This window comes from Lissotriton vulgaris, chromosome 4_1, assembly GCF_964263255.1.
Source record: "Lissotriton vulgaris chromosome 4_1, aLisVul1.2, whole genome shotgun sequence".
NCBI classification, from domain to species: Eukaryota; Metazoa; Chordata; class Amphibia; order Caudata; family Salamandridae; genus Lissotriton; species Lissotriton vulgaris.
The window spans coordinates 168,799,655-168,813,217 of NC_141691.1; the positions used below are offsets into that span (position 1 = coordinate 168,799,655).

General features: G+C 40.8%; 1 protein-coding gene across 1 annotated transcript in view; it reads right to left on the bottom strand.

Annotated features, from left to right (window-relative positions):
- COL4A5 (collagen type IV alpha 5 chain) overlaps nt 1–13,563 on the bottom strand; it is a 448,329-nt gene that overhangs the window by 222,230 nt on the left and 212,536 nt on the right. The window contains exons 21-22 of the mRNA XM_086918465.1: nt 10,657–10,731; nt 6,720–6,812 (exon numbers count right to left, since the gene is read on the bottom strand). Of these exons, the coding sequence (XP_086774591.1) occupies nt 6,720–6,812; nt 10,657–10,731 (168 nt within the window). The remainder of the gene's footprint in view (nt 1–6,719; nt 6,813–10,656; nt 10,732–13,563) is intronic.

The window sequence follows — 13,563 nt, forward strand, 5'->3', positions numbered from 1 at the left end:
TTTTAGCCCAACAAGAGAAGCTCAACATTATTAAAACAAAGTGGCATTATGATTATTAAAAATGGAAAAGACAAGAAACAAGTTACTTAGCTGTAACAATAGTTTTTCTGCTTTAGATATTTTTAGTTTTCCATGCTGTGCATTTTTCTACAACCTACTTGGTGAATTCAGAAACATACAGGGCTGATGAAGAATGTCTGGCTGAAATAAGTTAGCTGCTATTTACAATCACAAATGTTGTCTCTTTGCACAAAAAAAGATATGTGTGTCATGTGCCTTCCTTCTCCCTTCAACAGAGGACTTATTAGATATATATTTTATATTTCAGTATTTGCCCAGTTGATAAACAAACAGTGGCACTCGGGCTATAGTGCTCTGCATATTTATTAATAAATACAGACCATGCAAGGTATTATTCACTTTAGGTGCTCTGCGTCGCTTAGTAAATGGGAAGAGCACATTGACTGGACAGCTATTGTTCCATCGTCAACAAGGACAACTGTTCAACCTAAAGAAAGGAATGGTCCTGCTGTATGTTGACACTGGTGCAAATAGTTGGCCACTGTGGTAGCAAGCACATATTTTGAAATGGTTAGTTATTTACATATGTAGTTTTGAAGCTGAAACAATTTTCAGAATTTTCAGTGTGAGCATTATTCTACTATCTAGTTGTTCGGTTCAGAATACTTCTCTTTTCATCCTTTTTCTATTTAATTTGTTTGGATGTTGTTTGTCCCCATTAGGTGGTATGTCTGTTCCCTAGTGAAATCAGTCATATGATCCAGAAGCCCCTGTGCATGATTGCCATCTTCAGATTCTTTCTCAGTTTTTTTGCTGGCAATCTTTGTTCATGTGTTCATTAGGCTTCCTTCTCTTTCAAATGGGTTCATATTGTCCCCCTTTATATTTTGTGTGTAACACACCTCATTTCTTTGGGAGGTGGATGGTTTACATGTGAATCAGAAAATTCTTCAAGCTGCAAAAACAGAAAAGCATCCATTTGGTTTTGCAGTGTGAATGTGTTCTGGATTCAGACTCTGTGCATTGATTTAGCAGCAGGATCAATCTTCATGGAGGTTGGGTTGAAATATGTGCGTGCTTGCACACAGATGCTTTGGTACTCTTGGACCCACCTGAGCTTCCTTATTAACTTGAAGACAATAATGTGCATTTAGTGAATGTGTGTTTAGATGACCAATTGGCTGTCATACGTATGCCACTTATAGAAACATCCATAGAAACAACTGGCTTCCTTTTCCTTTCTGGATAATATATGACTGCTCTACGGATGTTTAGAGTACGGAGGTCCTTTTCTGCGTGTGTCTTTGTTTGTTGGAGAAACCCCAGCAGCTGGATATTCTGATTCACATGGGAATGTGATACCACTTCAACAGGAAATGGGGGTTAGTTCACTTGACCTCTCTGTCTTTGTGAATATGTAAGTTTGGATCTTGTGTGGTTAACTCTTGTGGCTCATTACCCTACATAGTGATGTAATTTCAATTAGAAATGCTGTTTTAGTGTTAGGAACATTGGTTCCACTTTATGCAGTGTCTCAAAAGGTTCTTTCATTAATTGTCTGAGCATCAGATTAAGGTTTTACATGGGGGTTGGTACAGATCTGGGTGGACCTATTTTCTTTGCTTCTTCTAGGAATCTTTTGATGACCTGCGTGCCAAATAAACACTTCTACCTATGTGTCCCCTTATGAGTGCTGCTATATTTGACAAGTGGACTTTGGGCGAAGAGTATGTTGTCTTTATGTCTAGCAGGTATGTTAGATACATGATGACTGTGGTATCCTGTGTTCTACTGTCAAACAGAACTTGTTTGTTGCACCACAGGACATCTTTCTTCCATTTTGCTGCACACCATTTTCTTGTGTCTGGCCATTTAGCTTCCTCAGAATATCGATAGTTATTTTTTGGGAAGTATAAATGTCCAAATTCTAGGTCATCAAGCTGCTAGACTGATACTTGCTGGCTGCGGATGTTAAACCCTGCTGTTTTGCATTCAACAAGGGTCCTGCAACGCAGGCAGCATTATTATTTTTACCCACAATTTCTTCATTAGGTCTGAAAACCATGTTTGCCTTGCCTGCTGTGGGGTTCTCAGGATTAATGTTATGTGAGACTGTTTGCACTTGCATATTACTAGCTTTATTAGTGGTATTAGAGGACAAGCACACACCAATTTCTCAGACCAGTTGATCGATACAGCATTCCCCAGGGACAGGTGGTGGGGATGTCTAAATGCAAAGTTTTGGCCTTTTGAGCTTGCTGGTGTTGCAAACAGATCTGCTTCTGATGTGCCCCAATCTTGGACTACCCCTCCTAACACCTTTGTTTTGACGTTCATTCTTGAGAGACAGTGGCTTGTCTGCTGAGCACGTCTACCTCCACATTTTGTACGCCTGGTAGATATATTCAAGGTTATTATTTTTGGGATGGCCTATTTCCAGATGTCTTGGGCTATCTTTGAAAGTGTGTATTACCTTGCACTGTCCCTTCTAGTAAAGGCAAGGTTGCTCTGTCAATGCTGTGATACTTTTGTTTGTGGTGAAGTATTTTGCCTTCAATGCATTAAATCTTGTTCCTAAGAAGACCTTTTCTCTCTCCAGCATTGGTGAGGAGTTTTCCAGATTTATTTAGAAACTCAATTTTTGCAGCATTTGTATGTCTGTCTTTAAGCTCTTTCATGTGCATATATGTTTTTTAAAACTTTTTTCACAGGTCAAGTCCTAAAATGGCTCCCTCCACATCTTTATTGATGTGGTGGCAGGCAATCGAATCAAATCTTTTGATCTGTTGCATCTGCAGATCCGCTGTGGCGTGACAAATACATCAAACTTAATTTCACACAAACTACTTAACAGATTTACACTAAATCAAAAAATGCACAGTTTCTAAACTAAGATCTAGCTTTCAGCCAAATTTGATGTAATTTCGTTCAGCAGTTTTTGCAGAACTGCTGTTCAATTTTACTATAGAAACATGAATGGGATGTATGCATTTTGGGAACACCCCTTTTTCACACTCGCTGCTTTATGGATAACCCGAAAACCTTTCTGGGAAGGAGCTGAGGAGGATGAATTTTTAGTTTTGTGAAGATTTGTCAAACTGAGCTAAAGTTATTAGCAAACTAAAGAATGTTTTTTCTATGGAAACTTAGTCCTAACTATAACTATTCAGTGGCAGGCGTCATTGTGTAGTTACAATTAGGTCAAATGTTCCATAGAAAGAGCAAACATTTATTGCCTTTGTTACTGTTAATAACGTTGCCAACATTAAACAAATCTGCAACAAACATATAAAAACAAAGTCTATCTACTGCTGTTCAGTCATGGAAAGTTTCATGCTATTCCATCAAGCAGGGGAGAAGAAAAAAATGGGGAGGGAATGTTGATTTTTTATGGTAATTCCCATAGAAAATTCTGCTCTCCTGTAGAGAAAGACACTGGCTGAACGAAATGACACCACATTTGGCAAAAGATAGACCTTTAGTCAAGAAAGCATTCTTTTTGTGATTTAGGGCCTGATTACGACTTTGGCGTTGCGGGAGCAGGCCAAAGCTCACTGCCAGCCGCCCGCCAGCTGGCAAGTATTTGGGTAGTCTGGCGGTGCCTTTCAAAAAGGTGCAGCAATAGGAATGTCAAAGGCCGCGCCTGCAAGGCATGGACTGTTAAGTGCATGCCATGCAAGAACAGGTGGTGCATGCAACAGGGGGGCACAGGATGTGCCCCCCTGCATGTATCCCCAGGCACAAGGGGCTTTGTTTCCTCTCCGCCTCACTTTTCACGGCGGGCTCTTTGCAGTGTTAAGTGAGGCAGGGAGATAATTCATAATATGCTTGGCAGTGCCGCTGCGGCACTGCCAAGCATATTGCGGCCTCAAGACCAACGTGCCACTGCTGGGGATTGTGCATCCTCACGGTCTGACCCCCACTCTCATAATGTGGTAGTCAGACCACTGATGCGGTCTCCACTACCGCACTTCCATGACAGGGTCCGGCGTTCCCATGGACCACCGAACTGGCAATCAGGCCATTGGAGTAAATCGTTCAGTCTTTTTACAGACATATGCATTTAAAGAGGTGCTTGGGTTGGGATGGGTTGGGATTACAGGGATTCAAAAGTTAGCTATATTTAGACGGTTTGTCCTGGAGTACGGAAATTTAAACTAATAGTGCCTTCTGACTGGGTGAGGGAACTTTTTCTCACATCGACCAGTTTGATACCACAGTTTGATACCTACCCATAGCGGCAAGTCGGCCATATGTGGCTGGTTTGGGTGCAGGGCCTGTCCAAAGGTCAGTCCCTGTCACTAACCCTATGGCTGTACAGAACAGGGGTTGGCTACCGGCCACTAGGGTTGAGTGCATGGCCTAGTCAGAGACAAGGTCCTGTGGCCAGCTGCACTCGTCCCACTGCAGAGGGGAGCTGGGCACCTGTGGCGGGGTTGGGCACAGAGCCTGGCCAGACCCCAAGTCCTGTTGCCAAAGGCCTTGCACAGTGGGGGCCTGTGGCTAACCACCTGCTGCAGACAGCCAGGAATGGAGGTCGCGCTTTCTCCTTCTTGGCTCCATCCCTTTGGAATAAAATGCCTCTCAGCCTGCGCACAACCTCTGAACACACTAGTTTCCGAAAGAAGCTTAAGACCTGGCTTTTCTGTTAATGTTAGCTACCTACCCTTTGGTCAGAATCGTCTGCATGCGCCATGAGACTCTTTGGACGTGATATGTGCGCAATACAAATATCCTGACTTGACTTGACTTGACTATTGCACGCTATATGTTGAAATCAGATAAACACTAATGTTTAAAAAACAAAAAAGCCCACTCCATATATTGCTTATAACCTCACATATTACATCACTCAGGACATACTAAATGACATCCCTAATGACATCTCAAATGATGTTCAAGCTCAACTGCCATGGTGTTGCGGTAATATGGGCTGGAAACTTTGTGTGACAGGTACCATGGGAGTAACATAGTAACAAAAATTTAAATGTGCCTGCCTGCCAATCCAAGCTCTGGCTCTGCACCCAACCCCAAATGATTACTGCTGAAGGCCATATGTAGCAGGAGCTGGCTGCCCCTCGGTCAAAGTGTGTGAAGTCATAAGCAGTGAATGACAGGGTACAAATCATAGTTCGCTCAGTAACCTATAACTTGTGAATTTCATTTTTTGGGCTTTTAAACATTAATTTTTATCGTAATTCAACACCTAACTATAACATCACTTAAACACCTAACATCAATGCACAGCAAGGGATAGCAACCCGCAGCAAATGGGGCGGAGTGACAGGTAAAAAGCAAGGCCGTGCGGCCAGCACCCGTTGACCACCACCAAAGGATATAATCAGCATGGGAAGAGAATAATTTCAAAGAAGCTGGATGAATATCATCAAAAAATTCACTGAATAAAACTACAGTTAAAGTGAAGTAATGGTTACAAAACAAAACCTAGAAACCACTGTTATGTACTAGTTGTGGTTAGCTTCACAAACCATAACTCGCACAACAAACGCAATTCTTAGAACACACTTTAGTTAGACCAACAAGTAACAATACATAAAACCAAAATGTCATGAAACGACAGATACTCCAATCAATAAATAATACTACATTCACCATCATCTTATTCATAGGGTTAATGATAATCTGATAGGTTACCGTTTAATCACATCTGTCCCATCAACTGAGAGGTCATGAGGATTGCATTTGCTAATATATCATTTAAAAAAAAGACTAGTATTAGGAGAAATTGACTTTGACGATAGCAGGAGAGGGATTCAAATACACCGAACTATGGCAACCCTTTCTATCCCTATTAGCCACGGAGTTCCGGGAAGTTATTTTTCTCGGATATCTACTCGTACTGCGCCTCTCTGATGTGCAACGGGTGGAGCAATGATTGAGCCCTAATATAGTTTAGATAGCTTAGGTGGTGGACAGGGAACAAGGGTGAGGGGTTGGGATGAGCAGCGTGGGGGTGTTACAAAGTTTCTGTACTTCTGTCTTCTAATTTTATTTCATGTAAGGATATCCTACGCTGCCACGGACCCAATGTCGTACTAGCGGACCCGGCTTGACTCCGACAGGTTGTATGCTTAGCAATGTTAAAGGCAAGACAACTAAACCTGCATGTTTATTTATTGTGTATGTTGAAATTTCAATAAAGAGATTTAAACATAAAGAAAATAGAAACAATAGACTATACTGTTTGGCAGCATGAAGTAAAAAGAAGAGGATCATTTTAAATATGTAATTAAGTACATGAGGTTTTAAAAACACATTCCTCTCTTGAACAAAGACTCTTTCATAGCTCCTGCCTGCAAGATTAATTTAATAATGAGCCATAATTGCAATGAGAATGTTCAAGTTTAGATGTCCTTTCACGAAAAGGATGCTCAGTAAACACATGATAATGGAAAGATTAGCAGAGAGCTGTTATGCTAAAAAGCCCTTAGAGGCTACTTACTTAGCTGCTAGCAAATAAATCACACAGAGGCCAGGATTCATACAAGAACATCTCCATACTTCACAGGCAAGATCTGATTGGCATCTGTGTGAAATATGGACATTTCACAGTCATCCCTGTGAAGTATGGCTTGAGAAATCATTGGGGTGTGAGCAGTAAAAGCAGCCAATCATGGATAATGCACATCATTGAATATTTATTGAATGCTTATTTCATGCTAAAATGTTGTTTTCACCTGAATTTCCGGGAGGACCAGGTAAGCCGGGTTCACCTGGAATTTGTTGACCTCCATTTCCTATACAGTTGAAGCAAGTGCCACCCTTTTCACCTATAAACAAAACAATTATAATTTAAGGAAAATTACTCAAGGATGCAGTTGGCAATGTACTGTATCAAGAAGACACAATTTAGAAACTACAACTGCACAGTGCATGGGTGTGTGTGTGTGTGTATATATATATATATATATATATATGAAGAAACCTCGCTCTTCAACATGCTTTCATCCACAGGAAAAAAACAAGAGTGGACCCAACCCAAAGTAAGTGCTATTTTTAATTTAATGCTTGAAAAATGGCGCCATGGCGCGTTTCGGCAGCTCCCTGCCTTGATCACATGACAGCTTTACCTATTGTGATTCACCTTTTTAAAGTGACAGTGTCCAATCACATGATGCATAGACATAGAAACAATACATTCCGAACTTTAAATAGTATAAATATACACAGTATTAGCATAAATGCATTGTGTAAATAGAGTTTAAAATATTATTCACTTATATATTTTAATGCATGAATTAATTTAATTTTGTCCATGTAAACTCCAAATATCATATCCTCACCTGATCTATTGATCCTGGAAATTCGTTATACATATATTTGTGCGTGCGTGTGTATTTGGTGCAGGTATAGTGCAAACCTAGGCAAAAGAAATCAGACAGTTGTACGGAGTCAAAGACAAAGATAATGTAAATGAGTGATTAGATGAGTTAGACTGGTTCCAAGACCAGTGGTCGACTGTTTCTGCACTGTGCGGCAGTGTTGTTTAAGAGGCGTGTCTTCAGCTCTTTCCAAAATTGTAGAAGCGTTGGGACCATCCTGGCAAATAGGAGAATGCACACCATAACCTTTTTGTATTTCTCTGATGATGTCCTGGGCTTTGGGCATTTTGAGAGCCACCAGAGGTGGCAAGCTTGCCTGCCATATAGGCAGGTGTGGCAGTCATGATCACTGTCATTCCATCATGCCACTGTTCAACATTGCAAAGATCCCCAATTCTCAATCATTCATTTGTACCTTAGCAGACTACCTTCTCTAAATCAAAAAACGTAATCAACACCTCAGTAGCAAGATGCCTAATATCCAGCCTACACCAATCATGAAGAAGAAGAATATATTGAGCGGCTAATTTTGTACTCTGGCATCCCTAAATCAACTTTTAGTCTACCCATTCAAGTATATGGTCAATACTACTGGTTATAACAGCTCACTTTTGTATCACTATCCTACACAACGCCCAAGATGCAATTCTTTTAGGACAAAAACCAACAACTCCCTAACATCAGGTTCCTACCCCACAGACGTAGGACCATAAAACTTTAAATCTAGCAGAAAAGGCCAGCTATAGACCAATCTCGTTTGAAACACCTGTTGTTGGGAAAACAGATCAATAGAAGCAGTATTCAGCTCTCCAGATCTGGTGGCTCACTGGACTAATGTGTCCACTGTAGTGTCCTGTTTTTGACCTCATGATCACAGGTTAAAATCCTGGCAGGTCCACTTAGCCTTTCATCCTTCCGAGGTCGATAAAATGAGTACCACTGTGTTAGGCAACAATAAACATCTGTTTTTCAGTACCAAGATGCCCACAGGTGAATGTGCTCTTTACAAATACATATGCTATTCAACTCTCTGCAAGGAATCAAAATAGTTTCAGGTCACAAAACTGTTTTCCACCCACATAACTGAACCATCTCTATCTGAAATTACTTGAAGATCACCACTGACAGGGTGTCTGTACATCTACAACTAAACCTGTCTGCTGCATTTGACAGACTCTCTCCCTACTACTGATTTCTTGAGGATCTTGGCATCACAGAGTCACCCTTGATTGGATTTCCTCCACCCACTTTCACAGATTAATATCATGTTGCCACCCCTGTTCAAATCTCTTCCTTTTAGCACTCACTTTGATATTCCTCAAGGCCTGATCATTTCATCACTTCACTTCCAACACCTACCTACACTTCCTGCAGCTCATCGGCTCAATAAGTGTAAAACGTGTAGACTTTCAGCGCATCTTAAAGCTTGAAAATCTCAGGGACTTACACACCTAATTACTGGACTACCGCTTCTGAGCTTTTGACCAATCGATTCTGAGGAAGCATGTTAAAACTATCTCATCAAAGACAGAGTTCTTAAAATGCAGAGAATGTAAGAACTACTAGCTTACATCCACCTGCTCCCAGGAACTTGTTGTGTAAACAAGATAAATTATGAAAATCTGGAAATGATCAAGGACTCAAGTATATACCGGTCCCCTCGAGGCCCTTGAAATGAGTTGAATCACTAGAAGTTGCTTCCACAACAAAACAACTCTCTGATGAACTTTCCCTCATGTAGATTTCTCCAGGAAACTTTAGGCTACTACTGCCCTTATCCTGACATGTTACTATGCAAAACATATCTACCTGGAAGACCTAATCATACTGCTGTGAAAAGAGCAAAAACTACAAAAGCAGATAGACCCACTAACCATTACTAAGAAGGATTGCAAAGAGACAGAACTTAGGGTCATACCCACCAGAAATCACTCCAAAGATGGTAGGCACACCCACATGCACAGTTATTCCCCAATAGCCCTTTCTTTACTCCACGTGTGTGCATGCAGAGGCATTTGTAACAACACAACATGAGCAGCCTGTATTATCCAAGTATAGTGCTCAACCCATCATACAATAGATCAAACTGCATCTATAAACATTTTCCATCCATATATTACAACATTAAAAACACAAGATTAACCAGTTGCAACTGGACCTAGACTGCACTTTGCTATGGGCCACTGGGAATCAGACACTGCCCTTCCCTGAGTTCCTGGGGACTAACAGGTGTATTTCTGTGGTTCGATGGGCACCAGGAGAAAGTTTAGAAACTTTAAAAAACTTTTCTTCCAAGAGTTTCAGGGAGACCTGAGGGAAAAAGTATCCAATGCACAGTTCCACGGCATTGAACTGAATATCAACTTCGAGCCAGTCATGGTTGAAAGCCATTCCGAAAAAACAATTGTGTTCCATTCTGCATTGGGACATCTCACCACTCAAGAAGGATTTTGCTTCTCAAAAAGTGACAAGGTCTCTTTCTGCGTCTAGACTTACAAACGTTTTCGAGCTTAATAGACTTTCAGACTTTCACCGGTATCAGTCCACGTGTTGCATTCCATTAAGGCTCAATCACGCCTAGGTACCTGTATATAGCTTTCATAGACTACCATTGGCAATTTGTGCTTTTAGAAAGCATTCATATCTCCAGTTCCCCTTATTGGAGTTTTGTTTTCTGTTCTTATTTCACTTACAGACATTTCCTGTGTATTTTAAAATTGGTTGTGAAATTTTACTGTGTTTTGTGTGACTTTTTATACTTCACACATTGTCTTTGATTGAAGCCTCACTGATTTGTGTGACTTTAAAAAGGACTGAGCAAAGGTTTATTTTATTTAATGTGTGCGACGTTTAGCAGGTGGTGGCCCTATCCTTTGAGGGGGACACCTCTTCACCCCAAATAAAAATCCACTTTCCTTCAATAATTTTCAGAACTGAAGGTTGTTCTGAAATAAATGTTTCTGATTAATTAATACAAACATATCACAAGACAACAACAGCTTATAACTCTTGTTTGCCATCAACCGATATTTTCTGCCTAAATCTAAGAATAATTTACAACATGATTTAAACTAAAAATAGAAATACAAACTATGTCCTACACCTGCAGAACAGTGCCTAAACATTGATCACACAGAAACTGCTACTTACCAACTCAATCTACCAGCTAAAACATATTCACAGCCAAAGCAGCAAGAATATTTTACGAATAATAAACTATTTAAATTATGGGCAAAAATATACATGCTATCTAAACTGATTTACACTGAGGTAAAAATCATCAAGTAATTACCCTTCTGTCCTCTTTCACCCAAAAAGCCTTGCTCTCCTGGGAGACCTGGTCGTCCTGGTAGGCATTGCCCGGCACCTGATTAGAATACAAGAAATGACATGAGAAATATGATTAGTTCATGCTTTGTGCGTTTCTAGCAAATCTTAATCTGGATTATAAGGGGGAGATGCACAAGGATTGCTTTAACACTCAAAAACAGAATTACAACTTAAACAACCTAGGTTGGCATTACGTGAAAATTCATGATATTCATGATATGCAGTCCAAACTCTGTAGGTTTTCCCTCTCATTCTACTTGACTATCAGTTTTTCCCTCAAAATGTCTCCTTTGTTCTGTGCTAAGACCTGTATGTTAAGAAGTGTACCCCCAGCGACCATTTTTTGTTAACAAGTCAGTGAAACCAGCCTCCCTCCCTGGGACAGCAGTAATCTGCCGTAGGCTGTTTAAACTGTGTTTCATAGGGACTGTGCACTTTGCCTTTTGGCCAGGGAGTAAAGTTTTATACAAATAGTGGTGTTAGAGGACAAGTTTGTTGAGGTCTTACCTGCAGAAGTCCAAAGTGTGGATTGAGCCGGTGTGTCTCCTGAATAGAGGAGCAGCTTCCAACTCCCTGGTCAGCAAACCTTGTCTAAGGTAGCTGGGATATTGTTTAGTACATATGCACACTAATTGGTGGTTGTATCTGATGTTTCTATTGGATTAGGGTTAGTGTGCTCATTGGTTTGGTATTTGAGGGTTTCTGGGGCTGTGATTCAATCAATGTAGGGTTGGAACTAGGGCTAGAGTTAGGATTTCTATTGGAAGTAAGACCTAGGGCTTCCTATGTTATTGGTTGTTGGGACTAGGTTGGGAGTAGGGCTAGGGTTTGGCCTTTAGTTGGAAGTAACTATTAGGACGTATGGTGTGATTGGTTGCTGGATTAGGTGTGGGACTAACAGTAGGGTTAGCCTTTCTATTGGAAGTCGCGACTAGGGCTTCCTGTGCCAGTGGTTGCTTGGACTAGGGTTGAGACTACTGGTAGGGCCTCTATTGGACGTAGAAGTCAGGGTTTTTTAAACTGATTGGGTGCTTGGACTAGGGTTAAGATTGGCTGTAAGGTCCTCGTTTCCTACTGCTGTGAGGGCTAGGGTTCCCATTAGCTGGAGGGGTCATCTGACTGCTAGGGCTATAAACGGCCAATGCTTAGGGCGTCCAAGCTAAGGGTGGAGAGGACAAGGGTGAGTGCCTGTTTGAGCCTGTTCGAGACTGGTACGGACCAGGGCCAGGAATGCTGCCCATTTTTCCATTCATTAATACAGACCCTATGTATTTGTCCCTCTGTATATAGCATTTATTTTCACTATAAATATGTACCTATCTTTGTGTATTGCTTTGTATAAACATGTACAATAATTATGTTGTTATAAAACAAAAACAAAAGGAAAAAGAAATTATCTTTGGTCTACGTGTACTTGCTTCCATTGTGCGTCTATGTGCCCCCATGTACTTGAATCTGTGTGTCTGTTACTTTTCTCCTTAAAAAGCATATCCAATGCACTACCCTATTTCTCATCCGCTACCTCTATCAAAATCTTTAATCTGCGTATACTTACCTCCTTTATGCATCTATATACTTTCAATGTACTTATGGATCTATATATTTATCACGTTCTTCAAATTTAGCATTTCCAATCCACTACCCTATTTCTCAGCCTATACTTCTCTTAATATATCTTCTAGCCCAACTTTCTGACTCATCTCAAACTTCTTTCTACGACTCTTTCCAATTCACTACCCTATCTCTCACCCTATACATCTATCATTATATCCTCTACACCCACTCTCTCATTTATCCCAAACCCCATACCACTACTATGTTCCCCAAAATAACCCATTCTTGACTCTCTCCTACTCTCCCCCTCCTTGCATCATCTGACACCTCTTTCACTATACCGATCCCCCAAAACAAACCTTTTAAAACTCTTCCCCTCCAAAAAACATTTTTACTCATCCAAAAGCCTCCTCCTACTGCTATGACCTAAAAAAAGAAAAAAGAAATCCTTCACTCTTCTATCCCTCCATTATCCTTTTCAATCAAAATAACAGACTAGCATGTTCACTTCTCTAATTCAATATTCCACTATACTAATTCACGACTAATACTTTATGGGTTCCAGAGTAGCGTGCTACTCGCCAACAAACCGTTTTAACACCTCATCAGGGTTACAAGCGCTATATAAATGCAAACCTTTTTTCTTTTTTTACCCCTCCCCAACCCTTGCCAATCCAATTAACTGACTAACATATCCACCACTAAAATTACTTCATATTTCACTATACTCATTTTCAACACTAATCCTCTATGGGTTCCGGAGTAGCCTGCTACTCGCCAGGAAAGCGCTTCACCACCCCATCAGGGGTAACAGGCGCTATATGAATGCAAACCTTTCTTTCCCTCTATCCCTCCGCTATCCTTCTCACTCCAAATAACTGACTAATATCCACCACTCAAATTACTTTCATACTTCACCATACTAATTCACCACTAATCCTTTATGGGTTTCTGGAGTAGCATGCAACTCGCCCAAAAAAAGCGCTTCAACACCCTATCAGGGGTTAGAAGTGCTATTTGAATACAAACCTTCTTTCCTCTTCTATCCTTCTGCTATCCTTCTAAATCCAAATAACTGACTAACATATCCACCACTTAAAATTTACTTGCATGTTTCACTATACTAATTCTACACTGATCCTCTATGGGTCCGCGAGCAGCGTGCTACTCGCCGAAAAAGCGCTTTGACGCCTCGTCAGGGGTAGTAAGCGCTATTCAAATGCAATTACAATACAATTCAATACATGTGCGCTACAAATTTCGGGGTGCCTCTAGGAGGGGGCTTAAGGCTAGAGACACCTTTGGGTTTGGATTT